Here is a 14,153-nt window from a genome sequence, read left to right as displayed (position 1 = left end):
TAAATGGGGCAGCACTAAATTGCAAATAAAATATCACAGGAGGCAAATAAATTCTGCAAGTGGCCCAGAACAAGGGGAGCAGCAGAGGAGTTCAAAGGAGCAAGCAGGGGCTGCTCACAGGCTGATGATGAAAGTGATGGACCAGAAAAGAGGCAAAGAAATTCATGTTAAAACCCATCCCCTCAGGGGTTTCCATTTGCTTTGAATCCAGAGGAGCTGTGCAACCAACAGCAAGTCCCTTCCCCTCCCTGTGATGCTGTTTCACACTCCAGAGGGAACCCAGGGGAGCATTTAGGAGCAGCAGAGAGCTTGAACAGCTGCACTGCTGTGGCTGCTTCCAAGCAAGTGCTGAACTGTGATCTCTGCTTCCTCAATAGCAGCTCTTTGCTACAGAAAGGAGCAGCCCTGAACACTCCAGCTGCTTCTCCTCTCCTGGTGGCAGGAATGGTAGCAGTGGTTTTGAAGGAAATCAAAAATTCCCCTGGTTCCAGCAGAGGTAACTGCAGGTTAGAGCTGTGTAAACCCAGCCGGTCATCTGCTGGCTGGAAAAATAATTTGTCAGGCATTTACTAGGATCAGCTTATTCCACTGTTGGTTCCCAATGGAAAGAACATTTTGGAGCCCTTGTTACAGCTCGGGAGCGGAAAACACGGAGCAGCCAAGAAAATCTGAAAAATCTGTTTGCTGAGGGAGACAAAGCCACACTGGGCCGTGAGTGGGAAGGGAGAGCCACTGCTCCTGCCCAGAGAGGCTGCCCAGCCCTGGGCTCACAGGGAGGGACAGCAGTCACAGCAAGCATGGCTTGTGCAGCACGGGATCCCCTGGATATTGTGGGAAGGGATGGGAGTCACAGCCCCATGGTGAGACCCATCTGCTGGGAGAAACATCAGCAAAGGGGCTCTGTCACAGACATCTTTTCATGAAAAATCCTTTCCTTAGGATTTTTCCTCCTGAGAAGCTGAGAGGCCTCAGGAACAAAATGTAAACAATGATTATCTGCTGCTGTTGAATGCAACAGGTAGATCTGTGATTAGCTCATGTTAGTTTGTTTGCAATTAATGGCCAATCACAGTCAGCTGGCTCGGACTCTCTGTCTGAGACAGAAGCTTTGTTATCATTCTTTTCTGATTCTACTGTTAGCTTAGCCAGCCTTCTGATGAAACCTTTTCTTCTATTCTTTTAGTATAGTTTTAATGTAATATATATCATAAAATAATAAATCAAGCCTTCTGAAACATGGAGTCAGATCTCCAACTCTTCCCTCATCCAAGAACCCTTGTGAACATGGTCACAGGGCTGCTGGCTGGGTGCTGTGTGAGCAAAGCCAGGGTCCTGCATGAAACATCCCCCTGCCAAGGCCAGGTTAAAGCAAACAAGCCTTTAGTGCTACCAGCCCTGGGGGAAGGAGGGTTCTCTCCTCAGCAAGCCCACACATCCCTCTCCATACACAACACAGGCACAGGGCTAAAGCAAAACTCAGGAGCAATACAAACTGCTGCAGACCAACAGAGTGGCCCTAAATGCAGCCCCCAGAGGACAGGGGACACTGAGCTTCAGAGGCTGGCAGGCATGAGTTCAGCTCCCGGGTCCTCCTCAGTTTTAATTGAAATGCACTGATTGACACCAGCTTATGACTTGGCTCAGTTTTTAATGGAGATTCCTAGCCAAGGATCAAATTGGCTCCATAAATATTCATGAAATTATGTCTGTGGCTGAGATGAGTTACAGCTGCTCCATGGATGAGCAGAGGGCACCATGCTGACAAATGTGTCTGGGATCACTGAGCAAAGCAGAGGGGAGCAGAGAGTGCTCCCAGCACCAGCTGAGCTCCTCATCTTCCTTCTTGCTACACTGGGGGCCGCCACCTCCTTCCAAAGGAACAGGAATAAACAAATACAACAGCAGAGAACCCTATGTGTTTTATAACACCTCAGAGAAAAGCCCCTAGCTTTCACTCCCTGCCCATGTCTGCCCTGAGAGACACCCTGACATCAGCAGGATCCTGCCCTGGGCACACCAGCCATGGCAGCCACCCCTGCTGTGGGCACAGGGCTCAGGGAGCATTGTCCTGGTGGGCTTTGAGTCATTTGCAAATCCCCCTGAGCATTGCTGGTGGCTCCTGGACAAGCTGCCCATCCTGCATCCTGCAACAGCCACCAGCCAATACCCAAACTGTGGAGGCTCCAGAAACGTGGAGAGGCATCTGCTGCTGCAAAGTGAAATAGATTATACAGAGTAGTGTAGGTGTATCACTTGGTGAGAAATTTAGGGGAAATTTCTATGTGATGAAATTTCTACGTTCGTCACCATTCCCACATCTGTCATTTTCTCTGGTTTATTGTTTTACTGGGATTGCTAACCAAGAGAGAGCCAGGGGTGTGGAACCCCTCTGCTGAGCAGTGGGAAGGCAGAGCCAGGGTGAGCAGCCCCCAAACCAAGCGGGGCAGGATCTGGGTGTGAGGGAAGGGAAACACTGCCCTGGTGCCCATGGACAGCAGAGCCCAGCCCATCACCCAACACCTGCAAGCCCACTGGGGATCCCCATGGACAGGACTGCAAACCACCATGGAAACCCCTCCTTTCCCCCAGCCATGGCCATGAACCCAACCCTCCCACCTGCCCCAGCTCTGCTGCCAGCCCAGAGCCCCCTGTGTCCCTGGGCATGGGACCCTCACTCACATCTGTCCCTCGGGGGCGTAGGTGGAGCCGGTGATGCTGAACTCGTGCAGGCTGCACTGGTTGCCCTCCACCTTCTCCATGATGAACATCTGCCAGGGGAGAGGGGCAAACACAGCATCAGGCAGCACATTCTGGGTACAGCCCTCGTGCCCAGCCTGGAAACCCACCACAATGCACTGTCCCAGTTATCATAGCCCTCCTGCCACCAGGCTCAGGTGGCACAGACGTGGTTTATGAAAATTCCTTTCCTTAAGATTTTTTTCTCCTGATAAGCTGAGAATCCTCAGTAACAAAATGTAAACTATGGTTATCTGCTGCTGTGGAATGCAACAGGTGGATCTGTGATTGGTCTCATGTGGTTGTTTCTAATTAATGACCAATCACAGTCCAACTGTCCAGACTGTCTGGTCAGTCACAAGATTTTATTATCATTCTTTTTCTATTCTTAGCCAGCCTTCTGATGAAATCCTTTCTTCTATTCTAATATATCATTTCAATAGAATCATAATATATATATTATATATTATATATTATATATTATATATTATATATTATATATATTGTTCTAATATATTATATATTTTATTCTTTTATAATATATAATTTCAATAGAATTCTTCTATTCTTTTATAATATATAATTTTCTTTTAATATAATATATATCATAAAATAATAAATCAAGCCTTCTGAAACATGGAGTCACATTCTCATCTCTTTCCTCATCCTGGGACCCCTGTGAACACCACCACACTCAGGCCCATCCCTGGTCAGCCACTACCCCTGGCTGTCCCCAAATCCATCTCTGCCTTTGTCATGTTCACCTCCTGCAGCTCCTTCTTTCCCTAGGAGATGAGAGACGCTGAGCCTGTTCCTAAGAAGGTTCCTGTGTTTGTCTTGGAGCACAGAAGGGTCAAGGTTTCCACTCCTGCCCTGGAAAGCCTCTGCAGGGCAGGATCCAAGCAGGGGTGGCTGCCCCTGCCACCCTTCCCAGCCAGCTCTCAGCCACCAGCCTTGTGCCTTGCTGGGATCACAGCTCAGCTCAGTAATAAAACCCCAGTGAGCCATAAAAGTCCCTCACACTCTATTTATAGTGATTTTTTTGCCTTTCAAAATCCTTCCAGTTTTTCTTTTGCTGCTATAATGAGACAAATCCCTCAAACTCTGAAATAAAATTACAATTCCCCTCTCCCCAAGCTCTCCCAGTCCCCCTTGTCCCTCCCAGCACAGCCCACCTGTGAGGGCAGCATCCCTGGGAACAGGAGCAGAGAGTTCAGAGATGCTCATTTCTGCTTCTTGTTATTTATGACCCACACTGAAGCCAAAAAGCAACATAATAAATAAAAAAACAAGCAAATAAATAAATAAAACTGGTTTGGCAAATGCATTTCCCTGGCTGCAGAGGGAAGCCAGGATTTAATGTGGATGCAGAGAAGTGCTGCTCTCCTCAGCTCCATGAATTTGCTGAGTGCCTCCAGAAAGCAGGTGCAGGGAAAACTCTTCCATTCCAACCTGCCTCAAAATAATTGTTTTTTTTACTCTATTTATTTTCCTCTGGTTGTTTGTGTTGTTCCCCCGGAGAGGGAAGCAACAGATGCTGGAGAAATCAGCAGGCATCACTCAGCAGCAGAGATGCAACAGCTCCAGCTACCACCCACTCCTCTGCCTTCCACGTTTCCTCTGGCAACAAACAGAGGTTCACCTGCTATTATTATTAATTATTACTTGCTATAATTATTAATTATTGTTAATAATACAAGGAAACCTCATCAGTGCAGCCACGCTGGCAGGTGTGAGGTGTCCCAGGTTTGAGCTTGGGGACAGGCCAAGCCATAGGGGATGCTCAGGGGAGCCCAATCCCAGCATGGTCAGCACCAGGACACCCCAGGGGGTTTTCTCACCTCCCTAATTTACAGGTTTAAGTAAATCAAAGGAGCAGGTTCAAAGCATTCATCTCCTGTGTGAGTAATTCTGAGCCCAAAAAAACCTCACCATGGCTTCCCAGCTACTTGCAGATATCCATTAGTCCTATCTTGGGCTAGTGCTGATGCCTCAGGTTCAGCTTTTATATTTTTCACATTCTGTGCTGCTTTAGTGTGTGGGTCTGGGCTTCATATTAGGGGATGGTGAGCTCTGTGCACAGAGCAGGGAGACAAAACAATTCCTCCTCTAGCTGGGGACCAAGGACAAATGATCCAAATCTCAGGTCCAAGAGCATAAACAATATGAACTAAAACAAGCAGAGAAAAACAAGCAGGATGGGACTGCATGGGCTAAAGCTGGAATTGCACAATGAACTGCAAGATGCAAATGGAGCAGAACTTATAAAAGAGAGACCCTGTGACTGGTTGTCTATTTTGGGACCATTTTGGTTCACCTTGGGTGCAGCCCAAGGTGGATCCATGGAGGAGATCCTTTTAATAAATCCCTGCTTTACTCTTTAGCTCTGTCCAGCCCCTGTTCTAGGCCAGCCTTCATAAGGCACAGTGCCCTCAGCTCCTTTCTCAGGGCCCATCAGGGAGACCCATCAGCATCTCTGAAAGGTTCTGAAGGAAATAATGAACTAAAGTGCTGCACAAGAAGTGTCTCAGGTCCCTGGGAGGCACTGGGCTCCTCTGGCAGCTCAATAAAGAAATCAAATCCTATTTCCTTTGGTTACAACCCCCCAAAGATGACAGACCCAGAATCTGAGCTGAGGCACCCAGTCTGAGACACCACCACAAGGAACCTTCCAAGCCTAAGCACCCATCATCATTTTTTAGATATCCAACACCATCAGCCTTCCAGAGAGCCAAAATCTCCTGTCCTCCTCAGAAAATGGACTCCTGAAACACCAACCAGACTCATTTATTAAAAAGCTGAAAGCACCCACCCCAGCCTGATGGGTTTGCCTGATACAAGCCTGTTTGTTTTCAAATGCCCATGGCTACAAAACAATTATTGCTTTCACAATAGTGTCTTTCTTATTAAAAAAGGGAAAAGGGAAATAAAAAACCCACAACATTCCAAGCTCTTTATTTTTCCATCCCTTTAAAAAAAAAAAAAGGCGCTAAGCAGAGGTTATATCAAATTTCCTGCTGCTCCCAGCTTGCGTGACTGGGCCAAGCATGGGGGCAGCCAGGGCACTGCAGAGGTGTTTGCAGGACCACAGAATGATTTGGGGTGAAAGGGACATTAAAGCTCATCTCATCCCACCCCCTGCCATGGGCAGGGACATTTTCTACTATCCCAGGTTGTTCAAAGCTGGCCTTGGGCACTTCAGGGATCCAGGGGCAGCCACAACCTGTGCCAGGGCTCCCCACCCTCACAAGGAACAATTTTCTCCTGATATCTAATCTAAATCTCCCCTCCTTCAGCTTAAAGCCATTCCCCTTGTCCTGTCACTCCAGGCCCTTGTCCCCAGTCCCTCTCCAGCTCTCTTGGAGCCCCTTCAGGCACTGGACAGGGCTCCAGGGTCTCCCCTGAGCCTTCCCTTCTCCAGGCTGTGCAGCCCAGCTCTCTCAGCCTGTCGGTGTTCTGTCAGATTTCCAGGCTGAGAAATGGGCAGGTTTGTGGGCAGTGGAAGCAGTCCAGAGGAAATAGCTGTGTCTTAAGCAGTTAAGAGCAGAACTAAAGTTTCCATCACAAAAAGAATAGAAATAATATCAGGAGCAATAGAAGGAGGTGGGAATGCTGCAGCTCAGCTGGGTGCTGCTGACAAGCCAGGCTCACAGAGGGGCTGCCCAGCCTCTTGTGCAGCTCCTGTTTATCCTTCTTTGTGAACAGCAAAGAATCACAGTGAACAGCAGCTCCAGCCAGGGGAACACAGCAGCACCCTGGGCTTCCCCTGCCCTGAACCTTTCAAAGCCATGCCACTGATTTGGGGCTTTAATGCAGCAGAGAGGCTGGAAAGAAAATGTAATCACCCTCCTCCCAAAGGGCTCCAGCATCACTGTCCCTCTCCTGTCCCCTGGATCCTGCCCAGCTTGGTGCTGCAGCACACAGCTGGATGCTGCTGGGGGGTATTTCCAGGAAGAAAAGGGCATTTGTGGGTGCAGCATCCCTGGAGCAGCAGCTGGGGGCTTGTGGGGCAGACAGGTGTGAAGGATTTATCTGCACTGAATTTTCTGCAGTGTCTTTAAAAGAACTACTCATAGAGAAAGGCAGGATTGCTGTCTGTAAGAGCTGTAAACATCAGTCACTATTCCATCAACCAACCCATGGATCAGCATCACTCTCCTCCTGCACTGGAAGCAGCCCCAGCCAACCCACAGCCCCTGGGGACCCCAGGCAGGTCCCCCAAGTAATTAGTGACAGGTTTGGACAGGCCACAGTGCTGAGCCAAGGCACAGAGCCCTGGGGACTGCACCAGGGATGGCAGGGATTGCACATCCACGCTCTGCACAGCCTTTGTGCAAAATAAACCCCCTTCTGTTCTTGCTCCCCAAAACACCAGCAGCCATCTCAGACAGCCAAATATCACTAATCACCCCAAATACCACTGATCACCCCAAATATCACACTAATCACCTCCTCCCAGACATGGGGTACCAGCATCTTTCCCCCCCACCCCCAAGGTCTCCTCTTCGGGATCTGATTTTCAAGTGCCACCTTCCTGGAAAATTAAGGTAGGCTGCATAAAAGGCTGCTGCAAGTTTTAGGAGAGTGATTTAAACATGTGAGAGCAGAGAGAGCTGTGATGCTTCTATTATTATTAATTAATGTCCCTTCTCCTCCTGCCAGGCTCCCACTGCTCCTAGCTCCATGGTTATTTACAGGGTGGGAAGAGGCTGCTCCTGGTCCCTCCCTGCCCTGGGGGATGTGGTGGTCTCAGAGACCCCCAGGTGACCCCCAGTGACACAAACCACAGGTTTGCTCTGCTTTACTAAATGGGTTTGTGGCTTTGTCACTGTAACCTTGGGTGGACTTGAGGTCAGAGCAAGAGCACAAAAGTCTCAACCATCCTGGGTGGACAGGATCACAAAGTCCCCAGCACAAAGCCCCTCATTTTGGGTGGCTCTGGGGGACACAGATTCACCCTGCTGAGCCCTGGGTGTGTCCTGGCTCAGACAGGACCCTGGCCATGAGACCCCAGCACTGGGAGGGACCCAGAGACATGGCACAGCTCCTGAAACCAGTCCTGAAGCCTTTCCAGAGTCCCTTCAGAGCTCCCAGAGCTGATGCCAGCACTGAGACAGTGAGCAGGCCCTGCTCAGCAGCTGCACTCACCCTGTTAATGGGCAACTTAAGGAAATCACTCTCAATTAATACATTTCCCCAGGTTATTGATAGGGTTTTCTGGCTGTTCAGCCCATGGCTGGGCTGGCTGTTTGGCACAGGAGTGTGTCCTGGCCACACCAAGGGCTGCCCAGCACAAATATTTAATATTTACCCACCTGCCACTCACAGGGCCAGGCAGGCAGCCCTGTCCTGCCCACGTCAACACGGGAATCCCTGTTAATTAAACATTAACAGCCTGGCTCTGTGTCCTGGGCCAGCCCTTCTCCAGCATTGTGCCCTGGGAGCCAGGATCCAGCCAAGGGAGTAAACAGATATTGCAACAGGATTATGGGCACACGGGCTGGAGGATACTTTGACTTTTTAATTGCTCTTTTTTGGTTTTTTAAAGTTGCTGAGTTCATTCTGCAGAAGACAATTGATGCAGGAATATCAGCCATTTCCATCAATCTGCAGTTTGTGCACAGCTAGCCAGTGGCCAAGGCCTGTGCCTGGTTTGCAGCACTGTCACAGCTTCCCACCACACTGTCTGTGTGTCACAGAGGAGGGATGCTGGCCAGCTCCTTCTTTTTTTCCCACAGCAACACATTTTCCAAGGTTCTCCTACAAAAACAACACGCCAAAGGCATGTAAAAAGCTTTCCTGACACTCATGGATTAATGGGAAAACTGAGAACTACTCAGAAGGTCCAGGCTTTCCTACCAAGTCACCTCTCCACACGGCCAGTTATGTGGGAGCAAAATTCTCTGGTGGATGAAGAGCCTTCAAACCCTTCACCAAAGCACCCCAGGGCTCCCTCCTTCCATCAGAAATGCTTTTCATGATTCCAGGCTTTGTAATTTTGCATGGTCCAGGATTTCTCACTGGTTGGGTTAAAAACAGGGAGGAAAGAGCAAGAGAGCAGAGGAGGCTGATGGCCATCAGCTCTCTCAGTGTCCCATCCCAGCAGGAAGAAACATTCCCTGGAAAGTGACCCCTGAAATGAGACTGCAACACAGCACCTCCACAATGGTGTGCTGCTAAAAGTGAGTTTCCTAATTACACCCAAGCCAAGAGAATGGGCTCTGTGTCTTCACCAGAGCTGTGTGGTGGTAGCAGTGTGGGGGTGAGCAGGGAGGAGCGTTTATAGGAAGCCCTGAGGGTTTATAGGAAGCCCTGAGGGTTTATAGGAAGCCCTGGGGGTTTATAGGAAGCCCTGGGGGTTTCCCAGGGGTCAGTAGGGATCAAGGCTTCTCTTCACTTAGGTGTAATTAGGAAACTCACTTTTAGCAGCACACAAGATTCTCATCTCTCCCCACGGTGAATTTGTCTGTAAATTCAACACCTCTCAGTGGCCCCATCTCTGATCCAGAAAAAGGTTTAACCCCACACTCCAGACATCTGGTTGGTGGTGAGGGTGCTGGTCAACACCTCTCAGTTTCCCCATCTCTGGGCTAGAAAAGCTAAACCCCACACTCCAGCTCTCCCTTGCCCCTCCTGCCCTGGGCTCTCACCCTGCACACAGACATCTGGTTGGTGGTCAACACCTCTCAGTTATCCCATCTCTGATCCAGAAAAAGGTTTAACTCCCTGCCCTGAGCTCTCACCTTGCACACAGACATCTGGTTGGTGGTCAGGGTGCTGGTCAACACCTTTCAGTTATCCTATCTCTGATCCAGAAAAGGGTTTAACCCCACACTCCAGCCTCTCCTATACCCCTTCTCGGGCCTGGCTCTGACCTTGCACACAGACATCTGGTTGGTGGTGAGGGTGCTGGTCAACACCTCTCAGTAATCCCATCTCTGATCCAAAAAATTGGCTTAACCCCACTCTCCAGCCTCTCCCCTGCCCTGGGCTCTCACCCTGCACACAGACATCTGGTTGGTGGTGAGGGTGCCAGTCAACATCTCTGTTTCCCCATCTCTGATCCAGAAAAGGGTTTAACCCCACACTCAGCCTCTCACCCTGCACACAGACATCTGGTTGGTGGTCAGCGTCCCCGTCTTGTCGGAGCAGATGACCGAGGTGCAGCCCAGGGTCTCCACGGAGGGCAGGCTCCTGACAATGGCGTTCTTCCTGGCCATCCTGCGCGTCCCCAGCGCCAGGCAGGTGGTGATGACGGCGGGGAGGCCCTCGGGGATGGCGGCCACCGCCAGCGCCACCGAAATCTTGAAGTAGTAGATGGCGCCGCGGAACCAGGAGCCGCCGTGCACGGGGTCGCTGAAGTGGCTGATGTTGATGACCCACACGGCGATGCACACCAGGAAAATCACTTTGGAGAGCTGCTGGCTGAACTCATCCAGCTTCTGCTGCAGGGGAGTCTTCTCAGGCTCCGTCTCCACCATCTGGTTGCGGATCTTCCCGATCTCCGTGTACACCCCCGTGGCAATGACGATCCCCACGGCCTTGCCAGCTGCAATGTTGGTGCCCTGGGGGGGAGGAAGGGAGGAGAGTGGATATGTGGGTATGAAAACCCTTGGTTGGAGCAGGGAAATGGGTAGCTCTTTGTGAAAGGGAAACGGGTTGCTCTTTTTCCCCCTTGCTTAAGGGGAAAATGGGACATCTTGAGTTTTTTATATAAATCCATCCTAAGGAACAGGAGAGCCCTTCTTGAGTGCTGTAACCCCTCAAGGACTCGGCTTCTGCCTGAGAAGAACATGAGAAGGGAGGAAACCCAAATTTGCAATAGCTCCAGGCTCAGCACAAACCTCTTCCCCATCCATAATGCATGGGTGGAAAAAGTGCTCTGAGATTTCCCAAGGTATTTAAAGGCCTCATGTGCCACAGCCCAGATGGAATCCAAATGAAGCAGGTTCTTATTTTTATGGATTTGGGGCTCTTTTTATGGATTCAGGTCTTACGCATGCACTCCCTTTCTCTGCTCAGAGATCTCCCACATCCACCAGCAGCCTCTGCACTTTGGAAAACCACAGGAGAGGTGGAGTCAGGTGTAAGGGACTTACAGAGAACAGCATGTTCTTCTTGTCCTGGTTGACAGCCCGGGGATCAGGGATGGGGTCAGCGTGTTTGATCACCGACACCGACTCCCCTGCCAAGACAAGAGGGGAGAGATGGACCATCCATGTTCCCTCTCCAGCCTCAGCTCATCCCTGTTCCAAGCCTGCATCACACAGTGCTCTAGAGCAGCACTTTGCCACCAAACCATCCAAACATCCACCACAGGGTTTGGGCTTCGGTATTTTGGGTTTTGGGCTTTGGGGTTTTGGGTTTGGGATTTGAAGTTTTTTGGGGTTTGGGGATTTTGGGGTTTTTGGGTTTGGAGATTTTGAGGTTTGGTGGTTTGGGATTTGGGGGTTTTGGGGTTGGGGAACTCTGGTTTTGGGATTTGGGGTTTGGGGGTTTTGGTATTTTGGGTTTGGGGTTTTGAGCTTTGGGGTTTTGGTGGTCATGGTCAAGGTGGTCACAAGGTCCAGGTGGTTCCTCTCAGAGTGGTCACTCTCAAGGTGGTCAAGGTGGACAAGGGGTCAAGGTGGTCACTTAAGGTGGTCAAGGTGGTCCCAAGGTCAGGTGGTCACTCTCAAGGTGGTCATGGTCACAGGGTCAAGGTGGTCACAGGGTCAAGGTGGCCCTAAGGTCCAGGTGGTCACTCTCAGGGATGTCCAACCCCACCAACGACACAGCAAAGCCCCAGACTTTGTTCTCTGCAGGAAGGACACCCAAGCACCAGACACATCTCACCTGTGCTGTGGCTTTGAGGACCTGAGAAGGTCCAACATCATCTAAATCTTGCTCTTCCACCCCTTCCCACCCCAGCAAAGCCCTTATCCCAGCATCAGCTCCAAGGCTGGCCTCCAGGAAGGCAGCAGGAGGCAGCTGCCCCTGCCCCAAGGCCCACACTGACCTGTGAGGATGGACTGGTCGACCCGCAGGGTGGTGGAGCGGATCTCGATGATCCTGATGTCTGCTGGCACCTTGTCCCCAACTGCAAGGACAAGCACAGCAGCTCTGCCAGGTGGCACTGGCAGCACCCAACACCCCAGGAATGGGCACAGCAAACCCCCAAGTGAGCCCAGCCATGTGCAGGTGCACAGCAGCACCAGCCTGGAGCAATGAGGGCTGCAGCCCCTGGCAAAGGCTCCTGCACTGGGATCCCCAATTTCTGCATTTACAGCTTTGTTAAAGCTTCATTTGGTCTGTCTGTAATTTACAAGTCTGCCCCCAGCCATACCCTGCTGGTGCCCTGCCTGCTGTGCCTCATCCATTCCCCACCATGTCCCTGTCTCTCCTCTTCCCTGCAAACTCCCCCTGCACCCCCATTTGCCTCTTTCCTGCAAAAAAACCCAGAACATCCCCTCGTTGAAGCAATCTGAGCTTCCTAATATCAGTCTAACCCTGCTTCAGGTTTCTCTGGGCTGACTGGAAGCTGTTAACAGTGGAAAATCTTCTGTGGCCAAGACAAACAACCATCCCTGGCTCTCCTGGCATGGCACAGTGGGCACAATGAAAGCTGCCCTATCCACTGCCACCCAACACCACCCTCCAAGGCACTAGTGCTTCCTTAAAAAACCATTTTAAGCTGCTTTTCCTGCTAGGTTTCTTCCCCCTGGCTCTTCCTCCTGCTCCCTTATCGCTGGACACAGCCACGCTCTAAGTTTTGGAAATACTGAGGGGAGTCCTGGCTCCCAGTCCCTCCCATTGCTTACACAACACTGCTGGCCTGGCTGGTAACGATGCTCTAAATCCCAAACTTTAACCTGTGCTTCCTCCCGGGGCTTGTAAACCCCCCAGAGCAGCAGGAGGGGCTGGCACTGCTCCACCACCCAGCCAGTTATTCCAGCTGCAGATCCCAACGCTCCAGGATGCAGCAGCAACATCTGCCAGACCCCCCCTGCTCCCTGTACATCTGTCTGGGGGTGCCAGCACAGATCTCCCCAAAATATCATGCACAGAACTCAGACTCTGCATCTGTCCAAGGGGGCTGGAGCATCCCAGAGGGAGGAAAGAGCTCCTCTCCCCCTGGGAGAGGCAGGAGGAGCTAAACCTGCAGAGGAAAACTCCTGCAACATCTGGGGACAGAGAGAGCCCTGGTGGCTCTTTGCCTTCTTTAAAGGACACAGCCTCAAGCTACCTCAGGGAAGGGATAGGTTGGATATTAGGAAAAAATTTTCACCAAAAGAATAATAAAGTACTGGAATGCTCTTCCCAGGGAGGTGGTGGAATCACCATCTCTGGATGTGTTTAAAAAAAGATTGGACATGGCACTTGGTGCTATAGCCTGGTTGAGGTGTTAGGGCATGGGTTGGACTCTGATCTTAGAGGTGTCTCCCAAGCTCATAATTCTGGGATTCTGTCATTCTGGGATTCTGTCATTCTGGGATTCTGTCATTCCTATCCCACAGAACGGACCTGGCCTGGCCATTATCCAGGTACTGAACATTTGCTGATCCCCCAGCACCACAAATCTCCCCAGAGAAAGAGAGGAAAACAGGGGGACACAGCCTGGCTGTGGGCAGTGGAACTGCCTGAGCACCACAGGGGTCACAGCAACCTCTGGTGCTCCCAAAGGGATGCTCTGCCTGTGCTTTTTGGGAAAGGCAAAAGCTGCCTGCACCAGGACTCACCTCCATGGCCTTGTCACAAAAGGGCAAAACTCAGCTGGGTTTGAGCAGCCTGCCAAGCTCCAGCCACCCCCTCCTTGTCTCAGCCTCACAGGTTTCCTGCTCCCTGCTGCCAAGTTCATTGCATTTGCACATGCAAACAGCAGCCAGCCCCTCCTGCCTGGGCTGTCACACATCCAGGGCATCACCTGCATGTCCACGGCAAGTTCAAAGCTTTTCCTCCTTGTGTGCTTTCCTATCAGGCACCTGACAGCACCCTCAGCACTTTCCATAACCTCCTAAACCCACAATTTGCTAATAATTTGCAAAACCCCTCCAGATAGCCCAGCTCTTTCCATTACAGTTGCAATGCTGATTGTGCCATTAAAAAGTAATATTGGGCTGCTGATGGGCAGGCAGTGTGCACTTGATTTGGGGAAGGATGGCAGAATTGTATTAATAATTCATTAATTTAATTAAAGGCCAGGTCAGCAGCTGGACTGCATTGTCAGAGCTGCTTTGGGAGTGCTGCCAGCTCACCCAGCTGAGGATCTGGCTGGCTTGATCCTCCCTCCACTATTTTTTTATTCATCTTCCAGCTGAAGCCCAACTTGAAGACATAAATAACAGCAAGCTGGCCGGGCAAGGGAGGGATTGCAGCATGTTTCCACCAGCAGGGCCACGAGGAGGAAAGGAGAGGATTAGTTTTGTGGCTCTGGGGGT

At 50.8% G+C, this 14,153-nt stretch overlaps 1 protein-coding gene across 1 annotated transcript in view; it reads right to left on the bottom strand.

The window, feature by feature from the left end:
- The window catches only part of ATP2A3 (ATPase sarcoplasmic/endoplasmic reticulum Ca2+ transporting 3), a 59,866-nt gene that overhangs the window by 20,286 nt on the left and 25,427 nt on the right, over nt 1-14,153 (bottom strand). Inside the window, exons 6-9 of the mRNA XM_054287018.1 lie at nt 11,735-11,815; nt 10,836-10,921; nt 9,837-10,301; nt 2,680-2,768 (exon numbers count right to left, since the gene is read on the bottom strand). Coding sequence (XP_054142993.1) covers nt 2,680-2,768; nt 9,837-10,301; nt 10,836-10,921; nt 11,735-11,815 — 721 coding nt within the window. The remainder of the gene's footprint in view (nt 1-2,679; nt 2,769-9,836; nt 10,302-10,835; nt 10,922-11,734; nt 11,816-14,153) is intronic.

Source organism: Melozone crissalis, unplaced genomic scaffold (genome assembly GCF_028551555.1).
Source record: "Melozone crissalis strain CALT ecotype California unplaced genomic scaffold, PUWL_Pcris_2 ptg000057l_1, whole genome shotgun sequence".
NCBI classification, from domain to species: domain Eukaryota; kingdom Metazoa; phylum Chordata; class Aves; order Passeriformes; family Passerellidae; genus Melozone; species Melozone crissalis.
Note: the sequence above shows the minus strand (reverse complement) of the source record. Positions and strands in the feature narration are given on the sequence as shown.